The 17,276-nt window shown below is 45.6% G+C and overlaps 1 protein-coding gene across 3 annotated transcripts in view; it reads left to right on the forward strand.

Annotated features, from left to right (window-relative positions):
* LOC309365681 (endothelial PAS domain-containing protein 1-like) overlaps positions 1 to 17,276 on the forward strand; it is a 38,227-nt gene that overhangs the window by 19,722 nt on the left and 1,229 nt on the right. Inside the window, exons 1-7 of one of the 3 annotated variants that reach the window (XR_014166247.1) lie at positions 2,644 to 2,719; positions 6,740 to 6,903; positions 7,489 to 7,594; positions 9,024 to 9,276; positions 10,334 to 10,443; positions 11,640 to 11,787; positions 15,426 to 17,008. Coding sequence is in view for 1 of the 3 variants with exons in the window: in XM_081903999.1 (XP_081760125.1) it covers positions 6,740 to 6,903; positions 7,489 to 7,594; positions 9,024 to 9,276; positions 10,334 to 10,443; positions 11,640 to 11,787; positions 15,426 to 16,384 (1,740 nt within the window). In the remaining 2 variants the exon portion in view is untranslated. Of the gene's footprint in view, positions 1 to 2,643; positions 2,720 to 6,739; positions 6,904 to 7,488; positions 7,595 to 9,023; positions 9,277 to 10,333; positions 10,444 to 11,639; positions 11,788 to 15,425; positions 17,009 to 17,276 lie in introns of those variants that run through there. The other 2 variants (XR_014166246.1, XM_081903999.1) reach the window with 2 other exon arrangements.

Below are 17,276 nucleotides of genomic sequence, written 5' to 3' on the forward strand. Positions count from 1 at the left end.
CTTCCGTAATTATGTTCCAAGACGGGCATGTTCTGTTCTGCACAATGTATTGCCTGAAAGATGTTGTTCTCTTCTAATCTATAACATAGAAGGAGGAGCTCACTTGGCAGAAAACAGCAAAGACCTAAATCAACCTCACGGAGACGGATTTCTGCGGAGAGAGGAATTTGCTGTGATAGCCTTGATTAGTGAAACTGACTAAGTAGTGAGCTGGAAAGCAAGTGCTGAGGGAATGCAATCTGAGTTATTCAGACTGAAATCCTACACTTACCTACTTGGGAGTAAGTCTCTTAGAACTCAGTGGGGCTTACTTCTGAGTAGGCAAGTAGAGAATTCTGTTGTTATATGTTGGTGTGTACAAACCAAACATTTGAAGTGTGTTTCTCACCCCAGAACCCTGGGAGCTGTGGTTTACCCATCACAGAGCTATAGTTCTCACACCCTAAACATACTACAGTTCCTAGGATTCTTTGGCAGGGAGTGTTTTTAATTAAAAGCATATACAAAGCCTTTGGCTGCAATCTTGTATGGTCTTAAGGTAAAGGTAAAGGGACCCCTGACCATTAGGTCCAGTCGTAGCCGACTCTGGGGTTGCAGCGCTCATCTCGCTTTATTGGGTGAGGGAGCTGGCATTTGTCCGCAGACAGCTTCCGGGTCATGTAGCCAGCATGACTAAGCCGCTTCTGGCGAACCAGAGCAGTGCACGGAAACACCATTTACCTTCCCACCAGAGCGGTACCTATTTATCTACTTGCACTTTGACGTGCTTTTGAACTGCTAGGTTGGCAGGAGCAGGGACCGAGCAACAGGAGCTCACCTCACCCCGTCGCGGGGATTCGAACCGCCGACCTTCTGATCAGCAAGCCCTAAGCTCTGTGGTTTAACCCACAGCGCCACTTGCACCCCAAGTCTTCTACCTGGTAGTAAACTCCACTGAATAAAGTAGGATTTTCTCCTGCGTAAACATGTGTAGGCTTGCTCTGTTAAAATGGTAGTCTGTCTTGTGCTACTGTTCAGGGTGAGCAATGGGAGTGTACAGAAATGCCTTCCTTTTCAGAAGGCTCACAATTTAAATTTCCACACTGGTTAGAGTGTAGAAAGGGGAATGATTGAGTAGAGGGGAGCACTGAATTCCTTATTTCTTGCTCCAGGAAAACCTAAGAGCCAGGCTGCAGATATTTAAACACTGAACCTTTCTTAACACTTCCCCACCAAAGATCCTCTCCTTTCTAACACCAACCCACCCCACCCCCATCTTATTAAACCATCGATAACAAAATCTGCAGCCAAATGCCCTCCTGTTGCCTCTTTTGTTTCTAAGGGCTGCTCCAGGTGACTTCTTTTGTCAGCCTTCCTTCTGATTCGCTTGCACAAAGCTTATGCGGAGGTTAGACTACATCCAGTGTTTTCCGAGTGTTCATCCTGATTTGTATGCAGGGGGGTTATATGGCACTGGACATTCATCCTGCATTAATTCTAGTGTGCTTACTAGGTGTTTTTATGTCTTCCCATTAATCTTATGTTCATTCCCTATTTTTCAGCGCATTTCCCCATCACTTTCCTAATCACAAAAAACTATTAATTTTCTGAAAAGGTGACAGAGCACTTTAATCTAAATTAATTACACAAAAGTAAATTTTGAAGCATGCACATGCATCTCTCCTGCAAAATATTGACAGCCTGAAGCCTAACACAAAGGAATGCTTTGAGCCAGATTTCATCCTCTGCATTGGCCCAAACCACCCTCCCTCCCTAAGCAGTAAGCTCCTGTGTCAATATTGCTCATCAAACTGCATGTGACACTAACGAGGGATGGATAGATCAGTCTGTTTCAGGTCCATGGCAGCTTTGCATGCATTCACACTTAATGTGTTCGACATGAGTCACTTCCAACTCATTTCTGCATTACTCTACAAAATTTCTTTTTAATAATCCATACAAAAATTCCTATTTAAATACATATGTGTATTTTATCTCAATGCACACATGCCTAAAGATGGCTTGGTCATAAAATATGCATTTAAAACACATTTTAGTAAGTTTGTTTGAGCTGAGACCTATCACAAATTTCAGAGCGTTGTGAAATCCAAAGGATAATTGTTCTCACATCTGAGGGAAGGTTATTTTCCTTCAGGATTCACAGAAACTGAATTCCTCAAGCTTCTCTCTGTAAAATACATAGTTAAAGGTATGTGTATCTCCCTGCCCCCACCGGAAAACTCAGTGTGCTGCGCATCCTGATTAGGATTGGGACCATAACAAATTTAACTCTATGCTCTCACACCATGATCTAAGTGAAAACCCTCTTCCTCAAAATTGCTATTTGGCACAGGAGAGAAATTTCCATCGGTGCAAAAGTGAGCATCTTTCCTGTGCTGGATAGCAACTTTGGAAGGTCTGGGACGATTCTCATCCTGGCCTGATACCAGAATCCATGGAGAAGGAGGCAAGACTGGTCAGAAATCTCAGGACCACGGAGAGCTCCAAGTGAACAGCTTGCTCCAAAAATAGTTGAGAGCACATGGAACCTTTTAATGCCTTTGCTTTCAGGCTCCACCCCATTGTGACTAATGACTAACTAACCTGACATTCCTAAAGGGCCAACACTCTGCCCTGGAGATTTGCACTTCTCCATTCCATAGCCTCACACCTGGTGCGCTCCCTGTGCTGCTGGGCTGCTGAGATCTTAGAGGAGGAATTTGATGCCTAAAGCCCTGGGGTAGGTGCCTGTGAGGTTCTGCACTCTGGCCCCACAGATACAGGAGGTTCTTCTGGGGGTGCTTTGTTCCTCAGCCTGTCATTTCATGCTCTCAATCAGCTGCACAATCAGAGCACCCTACACTTGGTCTGGCTTCTTGGCTACAAAGCCTGCAGCCTCTGACGTGGAGACTTGGCTGCTGCTGGACTCTGGGATCACAACAGGGGAAAAGGGGGAATCAACTGCAACAAAAAAACAACAACATTTGGCCTATGCATCTAAGTCAAGGCAGTCTGCATTCAGCACCATTTAGCAACAGTGGCACAACCTCCACAGGTATAGCTGACCTAAGAGGTGTGGTTTTGATATGGGCAATGACATACTGTACGGAGTGAGCAAGTGAACTCATTGCGATGCCTCAATGCTTCAGCATACCTTCGCTCGTACTTTTCCACTCTTGCGCCATTTGTGCCTTTTACCTAATTTGCACATTCCCACCTTTTTAATTATTAAAGTAGTCATGCCGTAGCACTTACATTAAAAAGCCTTTTAGCGTAAATTTCAACATTGATTTTGAAAAACGCTGCCTTTCCACTTGGTGCCATTTTATCACCGTAGGGGTTTTTGCCTCCTTCCTCCGCTTTTCACATGTACTTATTTTCCTTCTACTTTTTAGCCTTATTCGAGAAATTGCATAATGGTCTGAAATTTCTAAAAAAAAGTGTGGTAGCACACATTTTAAAATGCAAAAAAGAGAGATAGATGCTCAGATGAATTGCCCCCTTTCTGCCCATAAGTGTGGATTAAACACAGGGGGAGATATACGCACACAGTAAGCTCTATACTCCTCCTCTTCAGCTTAAACATTTTAAAGTAATTTCCAGGACCGGCTGTGTGCTAAGTATTGCAATCAGTGTGTACTTGAGAAATTTGATACAGTCAGAACCCTGTTTGATTAGCTCCCTCTTCCTCCAACGCCCCCGCCAGCCACCTCCTGGAGATGCAACATTAAAAAATAGCATGGTTTTGGAAGTAGCTCTGGGTCTACAATGACCCGGAGAAACTCTGTGACACCCCGACTCTAGACATCCTTTTTATAGTGCATTTGTTATTATCTGTGCTCAAGATGGTATTGGGCTGGTTGTATGCAATCCCATCTTAAGTACTGTTCATACCTGCAAACGTTTTTGGGGTGGACATACTGCTTTGTTTCAAACTGGTGTATGCCCCACTACTTCCTGTGTGAGAGCCAGTGTGGTAGTGGTTAAGAGCGGTAAATTCGTAATCTGGTGAACTGGGTTCGCGTCTCCGCTCCTCCACATACAGCTGCTGGGTGACCTTGGGCCAGACTTCTCTGTAGTCTCTCAGCCCCAGTCACCTCACAGAGTGTTTGTTGTGGGGGAGGAAGGGAAAGGAGAATGTTAGCTGCTTTGAGACTCCTTTGGGTAGTGATAAAGCAGGATATCAAATCCAAACTCTTCTTCCTGCTGAAACCCTGTAACTTTTTATTTGTGGGGTGGGGAAGGGGGAGGTGTCCTGCCTTTGTTCCACTATAGTGCAAAAGTGCTGCTTCGGATTACTATAGAGTGATAACACTGGCAAAATTCTTTTTTAAATTGTTGGCTTTAAATGTGTTTTGATGTACTTTAATTACTGTTTTTAGTTTGTTTTTATTCCTTTGTATTTTATAGTGTAGTTTTTTAAAAAAGTTTGTAAACTGCTTTGAACCCCAACTTGGGGGAAAGCGGGATATAAGTACTTTAAATAAATAAATACACACTGGGAAAGCATCGCAGAACAACTAACAAAACGGAATGGTGTGTAGACAGTCCATTATAAATCTGCTACCAATGCACTGTTATTGCATCAATGGCACGTCCAGAATATACCTGCAAGAAAAATGGGGCTGGGGCTCTGTCCTGGCCTACAAATGGAACCTAAGCTTAGCTCATAATCATAGAACTGTAGAGTTGGAAGGGACTACAAGGATATTCTAGTCCAGGCTTCCTCAACCTCGGCCCTCCAGATGTTTTGAGACTACAGTTCCCATCATCCCTGACCACTGGTCCTGCTAGCTAGGGATCATGGGAGTTGCAGGCCAAAAACATCTGGAGGGCCGAGGTCGAGGAAGCCTGTTCTAGTCCAAACTCCCTGCAATGCAGAAATCTTTTGCCCAACGTCAGGCTCAAACCCACGACTCTGCGAGTGTCATGCTCTTACCGATGGAGCTATATACTGATGCTCTTCTATGCAATTTAAATATTAAACCAATCTAGGTTTAGTTAGAAAATACCCTGTTCTTTTAATTTTAATGCAATGCCCCATTACATCCGTCACTTTACTCCTGAATCTTTAATAGTACTTTAATTAAAAATCTGGAGTTGAACCACAATGCTTTACTTTAGGGGAATCTTACCCACACGACGGTCCTGCCTAATGCTACTGAGCTGATGGAAGAAGAACAGACTAAATCCCTATCCGTATGTTCAACAGAATGCACACATGAGGGCTTAAACGGGGGAGGGGGAACAGGCACACACATGCAACCCCCTCCCCAGCATCTCTGTCTGCCTGGGTTACACCTGTCCCTAAACTCCCCACATTCAACAGGAACGTCTGGCGGGGGGCTTGTAAGCGCGTTCCTACATTGTGCAAAATGGACCTCAAGATAAGAAGGCATCAGCAGTAAGCCCTCACCTGCAGAGTTGCTCAGAGTTGCTCACCTGTATAGCTCAGTCGGGTATATAAGGGGTGAGACGATATTTCACAATAGTGAAAATAACATACAAAGATGCATCGAATAGGGTAAGTCCTTGCGTGTTCTTTTGAACACGTTAACAGGGCTGTAAGTCTGTATCTTCCACAAGGCTAACTCAAAATATTTTGCTGCCTGATGCAAAGGACATGAGGGCAGGTAAAGGTAAAAAGGTAAAGGACCCCTGGATGGTTAAGTCCAGTCCAAGGTGACTATGGGGTTGTGGCGCTCATCTCGCTTTCAGGCCGAGGGAGCTGGCATTTGTCCACAGACAGCTTTCCGGGTCATGTGGCCAGCAGGACTAAACCGCTTCTGAGGGCATCCCACATACAAAAACCAATTTGGTCAGGCAGTTGAATAATTTTGATGCTGGTGGTAGGATATAGTCCTCCACAACTCCTGAGGCAACAGGCTGGTTTTTTGTGGGGTGGGAAGAATGCATGTTGTCCAGCATATACAGCTCCCGTCGTCCAACAGAGCAAAATGGCCAGGGGGCTATAAGACGAACAACCAGTATGAGAGTCACCTCATACTGTCTTATGGTAGGGCTGAGTCTACCCTTTCCTCTTTGCGGCACCACAAATTTGAATCTTCCATGTACAGTGGTACCTCAGGTTACAAACACCTCGGGTTACAAACACTTCAGGTTACAGACTCTGCTAACCCGGAAGTAGTACCCCGGGTTAAGAACTTTACCTCAGGATGAGAACAGAAATTGTGCACCAGCGGTGTGGCGGCAGCGGGAGGCCCCATTAGCTAAAGTGGTACCTCAGGTTAAGAACGGTTTCAGGTTAAGAACGGATCTCCGGAACGAATTAAGTTCATAACCAAAGGTACCACTGTATTCAGAAGTGGAGTGCCCTCAAAGAATTATGGGAAGTGTAGTTCATCCCTCATTGGAGCTACAATTCCCAGCACCCTTTACAAACTACGAGTCCCAGGGTTCTTCGGGGGAAGTAATGTGCTTTAATTGTGTATGTGGCCTAAAGTATTAAAAGGTGGGTGGTGGCACCACTACCCATGTGTCAAAACATGAAGGGAGTCTCTGGGTCGTTCTGCCTCACAAGGGAGGCAGAAGCTAGAGAGCCTGTGCATAGCACACTGCAAACAGATTGTGACCTCTTTATGCACAAATCAGGGCTCTCTCGCTCTCTCGTCTGACGCAGGAGCTGAAAAGTTGGACCGTGGAGCTGGAAGGCGATGTGCAGCAAGCCTTTAGCCAATGAATGGGAAGCCTCGTTCTGTGGACCCAGAGAACCAATTAATCTATCTCTTTATTTTCTCAGATTTACATGAAGTGATGGGACTATCCTCTAATCTCGCAACTTCTGCTGCACTGAAAGACCCAGAACTGGTGCTTTCCCTCCCGGGGTTCATCCTGGCTTTCAATGCAAATGGCAAACTGGCTCACGTCTCTCACAATGTGTCCCACTTCCTTGGATTTTCTGTGGTAAGTCCAGGCTATTGCAGGTGGGAGGAAGCCAAGCTTGCCTTGCTTGATCTAATCCAGGCATAGGCAAACTCTGCTCTCCAGATGTTTTGGGACTACAACTCCCAACATCCCTGCCACTGGTCCTGTTAGCTAGGGATGATGGGAGTTGTAGTCCCAAAACAACTGGAGGGCCGAGTTTGCCTATGCCTGGTCTAATCTAATGCAGTACTGTCGTTGAATTGAGCTAGCTATCTCTCTCCAAGGTCTAATTTGAGTTTTTTTCCAAACCTTTTTCACTACTATGCTTTCAACTGGAGGCAAGAAGGATTGGGGCTGAAATTTGTCAACCTGCAAAACGTGCTAACGTTTGCAATGGGAAATGTCTGTGGCATGAAATGCTATGGTGTGCAAGTAGATCAAAGAAGGCAATTTCGCTTACAACTCCTAAAGCTTTTGTTAGAATATTTAAGGTCACACTTCTCCTTCAAAAGTTGATAGTCCTCAAGGTTTCACTTTAAAAATATCGTGGCACACAGCTACATGCTAAACAAGTTGCCTGTCGTCATTCATTGGCTGCTATGATTTCTCATGCTCTTCTTGCAGGTAGAACTCTTAGCCCACACTGACTCCATCTTTGACCTCTTGAACAGCCCAGCAAGTGGGATTGTCCAGGAGAAGCTCGGTTTTGCCCAGCAGCATCCAGGCACTGGTAAGGGCAGATCATTGCAGCTGGGGGATAATTAATATTTATGTGACATGGCATCATCTCAGCTGGTTAGCATGGTATGCTGAAGAAATAAACATCAGCGTCCGATTTCATATATTCCTTTAATGTGAAAAGCAAAGTTTCCTTTCTTTTTTTTGTTCTTTGTTTCTTGTCTAGAAAAAGAAATATATTCCACCTTTTATCAATTGATTTCAGGGTAGAGTCGCACACAAATACAATAAAAACAAACATCCATTATAGCCACAACAGAACACCAGAATACTGAGATCAATTCAAATCAGCCAGCGCATCTAAAAACCCTGGGTGAACCACACCAAAGCTTAACCTGGAATCTGAAAAATAACAAAGAAGGTTCCAGTGAAGACTTGTTGAGGAGGAAGTTCTATAAACAGTCAGTCACAGCTGGTCTCCACGACCCACCTCACTTCTGGGGCACTCAAAGAAAGGCATCAGCAAATTACTGGCATACTTGGAAAGTTAAAACAAGAAAAGTTATTCCTTTAGGACAGGGGTTGGGGAAACACGTCAGATGTTCCTGGACTCCAGTTCCCATCAGCCCCAGCCAGTATGTCAGAGACTATGGGAGTTGTAGTCAATCAATATCTGCTGTGCCACAGGTTGTCTACTCTTGCTTTAAAGGTAAAGGTAAAGGGACCCCTGACCATTGTCCAGTCGACTCTGGGGTTACAGTGTTCATCTTGCTTTACTGGCCGAGGGAGCCGGTGTTTGTCTGCAGACAGTTTTTCCGGGTCATATGGTCAGCATGACTAAGCCGCTTCTGGCGAACCAGAGCAGCGCACAAAAATGCCGTTTACCTTCCCGCCGGAGTGGTACCTATTTATCTACTTGCACTTCGATGTGCTTTCAAACTGCTAGGTGGGCAGGAGCAGGGACCGAGCAACGGGAGCTCACCCCATTGCGGGGATTTGAACCGCCGACCTTCCGATCGGCAAGCCCTAGGCTCAGTGGTTTAGACCACAGCGCCACCCGCGTCCCTCTTGTTCTTAACTCTAACTGCAACCTGGGAGTAAAATGCATCTTCTCAAACAACATGGAATTGGGTGACAAGTCATTTTCTTTCATCTTGTCAGACTAGGGAGAGTGAATGTGGGCCCTTCCAGATGTTGATGGACGAGTTCCCATCACCCCTAACTAGCAAGACCAATAGCAAAGGATGATGGGAGTTGTAGTCCAGGAGCATGTATAGCCATAGATCACCCATCCCTGTATTAGACCACAGAGATGTATTTAAAATCGGGTTACACAGAGATTGAGTTTTGTGTTGGTGTACTTATTGCAAAAAGGAATCGGAGGAGTGCCTCCAAGTTCCTGCCTAGTATCAGCCCTCACAAACCTCGATCTGCCTCTGAGCTTTAAGCATCCTGATTTATTTATATTTTAATTGCTGCAGAAATTGAGTTCATCACTGAAATGCGCACTCTGAGAGCCTTTCGGGTGAGGTATGGAAGGAACCGTTTGATGTCTGTGCGTGGCAAATTCCTCATGCTCAACCCGCAGTCGACCTCCTCCTCTCCTGCCTTGACCTTTGTTGCCTTCTGTACTCCTGTCACACACCTGTCAGAAGATGTAGATGGGGCTTCCAAGGACTCCTCATTCCAGAGCCAGCACACACTGGATATGAAGATCGTGGAGATGACTGACAAGTAAGAAAAATCCACTATTTGAGCAGCTTAGTAGGACCAATATGGATATTATTTATGATATAATTTATTCAATTTATATCCCCCCCTTCCTCCCGAAGCCAAAGGAACCCAGAGTGGCAAGCACATCAATTTTAAAAACAAACAAAACATTTTTTGAAGCATTATAAGACCAGTTAAAAACATTCTATCAGCCATTGATTTCAGGGTTGCCAGGAGCAGCAGTTTCCAGGCATCAAACACTGGGGTAAAAGAAATGTTTTTCAATTGTTCCTGAAAGTCAGTAGTGATGGAGAGAGATGCATCACACAGCGACAGCATTCTACAAACGGACAGAGTTGCCAAATGACCAGAAAAGAAAACCTGCCCTCTGTTCCTGTGTTTTGATCTGCAATCATTAGCAGGTGAAGATTTTCATGGAAATCAACTACTGCCAGAGCTTTTGGTGGCGGGCATGGGCAGAATCACACTTATAAGCACAGGAGCAGAGGCCACTAAACAAATAAGTTGGCAATCCTATTCTAGGCAGTGGTGTTTGCTTGCCACAAAAGTTCTGTTGTTGCCTGTTGTGCTTTCTTTCCCACTTAATGATGGAGATACCATAGTATTGTGTTATGTACTGAGTTGAATAGGATCCAAAATGCAGCAGTCTGATTGGTCCTAGAACAATAGGATCCAAAATGCAGCAGTCTCATTTGTCTTAGAACAATAAGATCCAAAATGCAGCAGTCTGATTGGTCCTAGAACAATAAGATCCAAAATGCAGCAGTCTGATTGGTCCTAGAACAGTATGATTGGTCCGCAGCAGTATGATTGGTCCGCAGAAGCCACCCAATCCAGCTCCAGGTAGAAGTGAATCTGCAACCTGATTGGCCTATAGGAAAATCCTGGAATTAGCCAATCACGTGCGGCCCATTATTTACACAATGTATATAAAGCAGATTTTGGGGGGAACATTCATTCCTCGCTACTATGAGCTGAATAAAGAGCATGAGATCTACACTCAATTCCAAGTATATTTCATATTGATTAAACTCTTCCCTGTTTTCTCCCCCTCAAGCGTTATTTACCATCTTGGTTATCAAAAGGAAGAGCTAGTTGGACAGTCTTGGTACCATCTCCTGCATCCTGAAGATACTGGAAGAGCTGTAGAGATTCACAGGACTCTGAGTGAGTGTTGCGCCTGAGACGGAATGAGTAGGAAGATGGAAGCAACATCCACACCTCTTTAACAGTCATGGCATCACTCAGAGAACCATGGGAGCATTCCTATGCGCATCGCTATGGAAGTAAACCCTACTGAAAACATTGGGGTCTACTTCTAAGTAAACATCCATAGGCTTGCACCATTGGAGTGCTCTCACCGCATAGTATTAAGCAAGCTGGCCACTATTTTTTTAGACTCAGCTCTCATCTATGATTTGGTGAAACAGCTGGCCTAACTTGCAGGGTGTTGTATAGATTATAGACATATACAGTCATACCTCGGGTTACAGACGCTTCAGGTTGCGTTTTTTTGGGTTGCAGACTGCCGAAATCTGGAAGTACCGGAACGGGTTACTTCCAGGTTTTGGCGGTCACGCATGCACAGAAGTGCTAAATTGCGCTTTGCGCATTCGCAGACATGCCAAATCGCAACCTGCATGTGCACAGATGTGTCGCTGCGGGTTGCGAACGTGTATCCCGCATGGATCACTTTCGCAACCCAAGCGTCCGCTGTACTAATGGAATTTGGAGTAGGGTGGTTAGAGAAGAGGTGGGGAAAGAGTAGAGGGTGCCTGCATGTTCAGTACTTTTGTAGAATGGGGTTGTTATGCAGCTAGCCACCTTAGTTTTAAGAGACTGCAAGGGTCAGGTAGTCCCGATACTGGCAGCAAATCTCATGGGACAATGTACCTGCGATAGGTAGCCATCCAGCCTCTGCCAGATTTGAATGGCTTTAAAAGAGGATTAGATAAAGTCATGGGAAATAAGGCTACCAATCCTTTGCTAATCCTGATGGCTATATGATTCTACCTCCACTGCTTGGCACAGAATGCTTCTGAATACTGATTACTGGGAAATCGGTTGTTGTTGCCCTGCTTGCAGGTTTCTTAGTCATATGGTTGACCACTGTGAGAACAGGATGTTGGACTTGATGGGCCATTGCCCCAATCCAGCAGAGCTCTTCTTATATTCTTATTGGGTCCGTGGACCAGAGGTTCCCCACAGCTGGCCTTTGGGACACAGGATTAAGTTGACATAGCTGCTTTATAAACTTGTCAATATAGAACAGCGGCACTAATTTCAGCTGACTCCTGTTCTTCCAGTTGCCAGGCGTTCTATGTGCCTATGTTTCAACGAATAACCCTTTCTTATTTTTGCAGTTTCACTGCACGACTCTGGGAGACACATTCGGCACACGGTAGTCCGTCTTCTCTGCAAGGACCTGAACTGGGTTTGGGTGCGAGTTCTTGCGATAAGGGAGAATGGAAAGGGAGGAGAGCTGATCACTTGCACCAGCTACATCCTCAGGTAAAGACATTCCCTGTAAAGGTAAAGGTAAAGGGGCCCCTGACCATTAGGTCCAGTCGCAGACGACTCTGGGGTTGCGGCGCTCATCTCGCTTTACTGGCCGAGGGAGCCGGCGTACAGCTTCCGGGTCATGTGCCCAGCATGACTAAGCTGCTTCTGACGAACCAGAGCAGCGCACGAAACGCCCTTTACCTTCCCGCTGGAGCAGTACCTATTTATCTACTTGCACTTTGACGTGCTTTCGAACTGCTAGGTTGGCAGGAGCAGGGACCGAGCAACGGGAGCTCACCCCGTCATGGGGATTTGAACCAGCAACCTTCTGATTGGCAAGCTCTAGGTTCTGTGGTTTAACCCACAGTGCCACCCGCGTCCTGATAATATTCGAGGGCAATTCCAAACTAAGGTGCTTCCTGTCAGCATCGCCCTTGAGCCAGTGCCACTAACTGGACTCATACACTTCAGCCCCGACTGGGCTAGGCGAGCTGGGTAGCACTTCCAGAGACCACCTTCTGCACAGGAACAGGTCAAAGTGCTGTGGACTCACAGCTTAGAGTTGTGAGCACCGGATTCACTCCAACAAGAAGACAATTGTCGCACAGCAGAGTACAGCAGAGTATAGACGACTCGGAGAGCAGCTCTGTAGAATATCTTCTTTTATTCTATCTACAACTATTATACAACTATATACAGAGCTTAATGAGGTCTAAGCATAAATGAATGCTGCACTACACTGAGTGTCTGCAGCTGCTCTTAGCAGCAACCTTATCTATACACACGATCTCTAACACTCAGTCTCTCTCTCCCCGACACACTGACTGACTGACTGACTCTTTGATGTGGTGCTGGAGCAGAATAAGTAGAGAGTGGAACATGCCTCCTTCTCTCTGGAGAATCACCAGACTCATCAGGAGATTCTTGGATATGGGAGGGGTGAAATCTCCTCACTTCCTTCATTCTAAATTATGTGGCAGTGGAACTGGCTCCCTTGGGAGGTTGCGGACTCTCCTTCCTTGGAGGTTTATAAGCAGAGGTTGGGTGGCCGTCTGTCATGGATGCTTTAGCTGAAATTCCTGCATTACAGGGAGTTGGATTAGATGACCCTTGGGGTCTCTTCCAGCTCTACAATTCTGTGGTTCTGTAACAGATAGGTAGCCGTCAGAAGAAGTGCGCATGCACACGAAAGCTCATACCAAGAACTAACTTAGTTGGTCTTTAAGGTGCTACTGGAAGGAATTTTTTTGTTGTGGTTCTGTAAGTTATTATTATTTGCATTCTACATCATTGTCTCAATGTGATGTATAAAACAGCAGATACATTTAAAACTAAACTAAAACAAAATAGACCTGGCCAACACCCATTCATCTAGCTGGGAAAGCCGCTTCGAACAAAAAAGGCCTTCATTTCCAGACAGCACAGGTGGTGGCTGCCTGCCATATTTCAACAGGAATGTTATTCCACAGAACTGGGGCAGTCACACTAAAAGCCCTGCTCCAAGTTACTTTGGAGAGGGGCTTCTGAGATCTTTGGAACTTGCAGGAAAAGCTCTCCCACAGATTGTAGCGACCTACTGGGTATATAAGAGATAAGGCAGCTTCTCTAGTAACCCGGTCCTGTATAGACCTTATGTGTTAGTACCAACACCTTGAATTTCACCGAGTAGCAGCTTGGAAGCCAGTGCAAATCCCACAAGGAAGGTGATATATATGCTGGCAGTAGTTTGTCTACACAAGCAGCATCGCTGCTGTCCTGCGCACCAGCTGCAGCCTCCAGAGCATCCTCAAGCATAGCTCCACGTCCTCTTCTCCCCGCGGCTCTTCCAACTTTTCTCTAGCTTTGAAAAAAGAACTCAGAACAGTAGCACAGTTTATGTCTTCTTTGCCGTAACACAGGGTTGTACTCAAGTGACTCACAACAGGTTAGACCCCTTGTAATTAATGGGTGTGACTAAAGTAAAATCCATGGATTTGAATGGATTCGTTCCGATAGTAGTAGGATACATGCCCTAGTTTTAAAGAAGTTTTCTTGAAAATAATTGGGCAATAGCGCTTTAGAACATCTTACATCATTTGACTTTTAAAAAGATTGCTGAAATAATGTCTTTGGGGTGTTTTTTTAATTGCTGTTAAGGCAACTTGTGCTTTCCCTTCCCTGCGCTTACAGACTGCAATGGACGGAATATAACTGGATGTACACAGAAAGGAAAAGCAGTTGCAGCAGCAAGGATAGTAGTTTGAAAAGTCGACTGCATTTCCACTTGTAGCATACAACAAAAGATGAAAAAAGGGCTCCTCCAGACAACCTGCTTATTGAGCATTTATCCTGATTTTCTTGCACAAAGCTTATGGAGAGGTTTGGTTAGATCTAGGCTTTATTGAGCATTCATCCTGGTTTGCTTGCGGGGTGTTTATATATCTTCCTGTGAATCATTCATTCATCTTCCACTTTTCAGTGCATTTCCGTGTCACTTTCCTAACTACAAAAAATCCTCTTTTTTTCCTTTTTCAAAGTGGATTCGCTGTGCTAGGGCAGCAGAGCATTTTAATTGTACAAACCTAAATTTTCTGTATGCACTTAAATCACGCCCCCCCCCCCAAGGTCTGGAGGCAGCCTTGATAGAAAGAGCTAGGAAAGAGGAACATCTCTGGATCTTGTTTAACTCTTCATCTCCCCCTTCCCTAATTTCCTATGTCTGCAAATCTGAATCGGCTCCAACGTACATTGGTGTTGCAAACGACGTCTTCTGCTTTCTGTACTACGTTAGTAATACAGTGGTACCTCGGGTTACTGACGCTTCAGGTTACAGACTCCGCTAACCCAGAAATAGTATCTCGGGTTAAGAACTTTGCTTCAGGATTGTTAGAATTCCTGATCCATGCTTGCAGTCATGGTGTTGTTGTCTTTCACATGACGGTATATGTTTTGACTCCACAGAATGGGAAATGACGGAGACAGGATGTTTGTGTTACTGTGTTCCGTGACATGGGACTATTGTCATTTGTTCCCCCCCCCCTTTTGCTGTCTGATGCTAGAGAAAGAGGGAGCCATGTTGCAGTGCTCCGTTTGTGTTTATATGTAAATAAAGTAGATTAGCCAAAATGCTGAGTTGCTGAGGCCTGTCACATGCGTGATACGCAAACTCTGCGGATCCCTAAGCATGCTGGTGTCGGTAGGCATCGGTCGCTGTGATGTTCGGGCAGAAGAATGCTTATGAAGCTTCTGAACGATTGACCAGGAGGGAGGGAACATGCCTGTTGGGCATGTGTTTCTGCCATGGTCCTACTCGAGTGTAGGCTGAACTCCTGACAAGGATGAGAACAGAAATCACACGGCAGCAGCGGGAGGCCCCATTAGCTAAAGTGGTACCTCAGGTTAAGAACAGTGTCAGGTTAAGAATGGACCTCCAGAACGAATTAAATTCTTAACCCGAGGTACCACTGTATTTGCAAATTCTAGCAAATGCCCTCTATGCAAATGCCCTCATGCTTGTCATTCCCTTGTGCTCTCACAATACTTTGATTATGCTACACAGTGGCATGGGAGGAGCAAATCTGGTTTGAGTGCCTGTGTCAGTAACCTTCCTGTTGGTATGATGGCATCCAGCGCTTGTTTCAATGCACACTTTTTGTATCCTTGCATAGGGAGGAAGAAGCCCTCTATCTCCGGAACCAAGACCCACAGCGTGGAGCTGTTTCCCCAGCTATCCCAAATCTTCAATGCAATTCTGGAGAAATACAGCCGCAGACGACAGAGCTGAACGAAGCCAGTTTCTTCCCTCAAGAACCAGTGGCAGCCATGGATGGGGCACATGAGTACAACCCCTCTCAGCTGCTTGAGGCATGCGAAGAAAAGATGCTTCCTTCTGCCCTCCAGTCTCTGGTTCCAACCAACATCCCTCTCCCTAACATGCGGGCTGAGGCAGGCACCCTGCAGCCGCCTCAAGAAACGGGACTTCCATTCTTTCCAGCAGGTGGGCCCCAAAGTCTCTCCAGCCTAGACAATGCCAACAGGCTGCCCTCCATGAACCCTTATGTCCTCTGCTCCCCTGGAAATGCACTTCCTCCTGACAGCAGCCCTCCTGTAGACATTTCTCCATTATTTGAAGGAGGCATGTTCCCAACAACAGGTACAAGCCCTGACCCTGACAGATGGGCCATCAGCATGCTGGCTGGACAAATCCACTCCCTGGCTGAAATCTTCTCTCAATACGCAAAGCAAGCACCTCAGAAGTCTCCCGGCATTTCCTTGTGGCCCAGACAGTCTGCTGAGGACACTCACATGATACCAAGGCAGGGTTTGGGGACTAATGGAGCTCTAGATTTCCCTGAGGATCTCTCTGTGGATGAAGACGTCATCTCCAGCATCTTAAACAGCTTCCTAGACCCTAACCACTTAAACCTGCTCACTTCTGAGCTTGGATCAGAAAGCAGTTTTCACGCATTAAACGCTGAGCCACGGGCTTCCTTAACCCAGGCTCCTCAAACAGACGTAACTCCTTGCCTTGACCAGTGCCTCTTCTTGCATTCTTCCTCTGCATCACCCAGTACCCATGTGCCTGCCTCCCAGTGGGATGGGAGATTCCATACTGTATTTCAGCAAGGTACTGCTTGCCCTTCTTCAACATGTTACAGTTTATAAAGAACCAATAACGCAGGGGTGCAGAACCCATGCCCTTCCAGATGTCCCTGGACTACACCTCCCATCATCCCTGACCATTCACCAAGCTGGCTGGGGCTCATGGGAGCTAGAGTCTAGGGACATCTTGATAAAGACCAGTTACTGGGATAAATAGTGCACCCCAAGAATTTGTCTTTACCAGTTTGAAGGACTGTATGTTCTGCATCTCTGAAATAAAGTAACTGAGGTCAGTACAGTCCTGAATTCACCTCCACTCAGGTTTGATGCAGGGCGGAATAATAAACTACACGGCTGCTGCTTTAAAAGTTTTCGTCATGGTGGCATTCAGCATGTGAAATTTTCAGTGTCCAGTCATATGGCAAGACCAAAATTACAATGCCCCAAACCACTGAGAAGCACTGCCTGTCTGGAGTTTACAACCATCTCTCCATAAACTTTATAGCAGCGACAGCATGTTTGGTCCGTATGAATCCATACTGAGATGAAGGGTTTATGGAGAGCTTTCCTGACTGGAATAAAAATGGGCAGTACTGTCTTCATGCTAGAAGCAGGACCTCCATAATGCCTGGAGTGGCCTTAAAACAGGGTATATATCTAAAGATATTTATACAACCCTGGGATGATGACCTGCAACCCATGACTGACTGGTTTTAAAAGAGGATTTGCCACTTTCAAGGAGGATAAAGCTACTAGCCACAATGGCTATGTTCTACCTCGAGTGAACAGCATGCCTTTGAATAAGTAATAAATTGAAATAGATAATACCTGCAAAAGGCAGGTAGCAAGAGTATTGTTACAGCCAGGCCTTGCTTTCACAACCCCGTGTTGCCATACAGAATAATCTGCTCAAATAC

This window comes from Podarcis melisellensis (assembly GCF_964234715.1).
Source record: "Podarcis melisellensis genome assembly, chromosome: 3".
NCBI lineage: Eukaryota > Metazoa > Chordata > Lepidosauria > Squamata > Lacertidae > Podarcis > Podarcis melisellensis.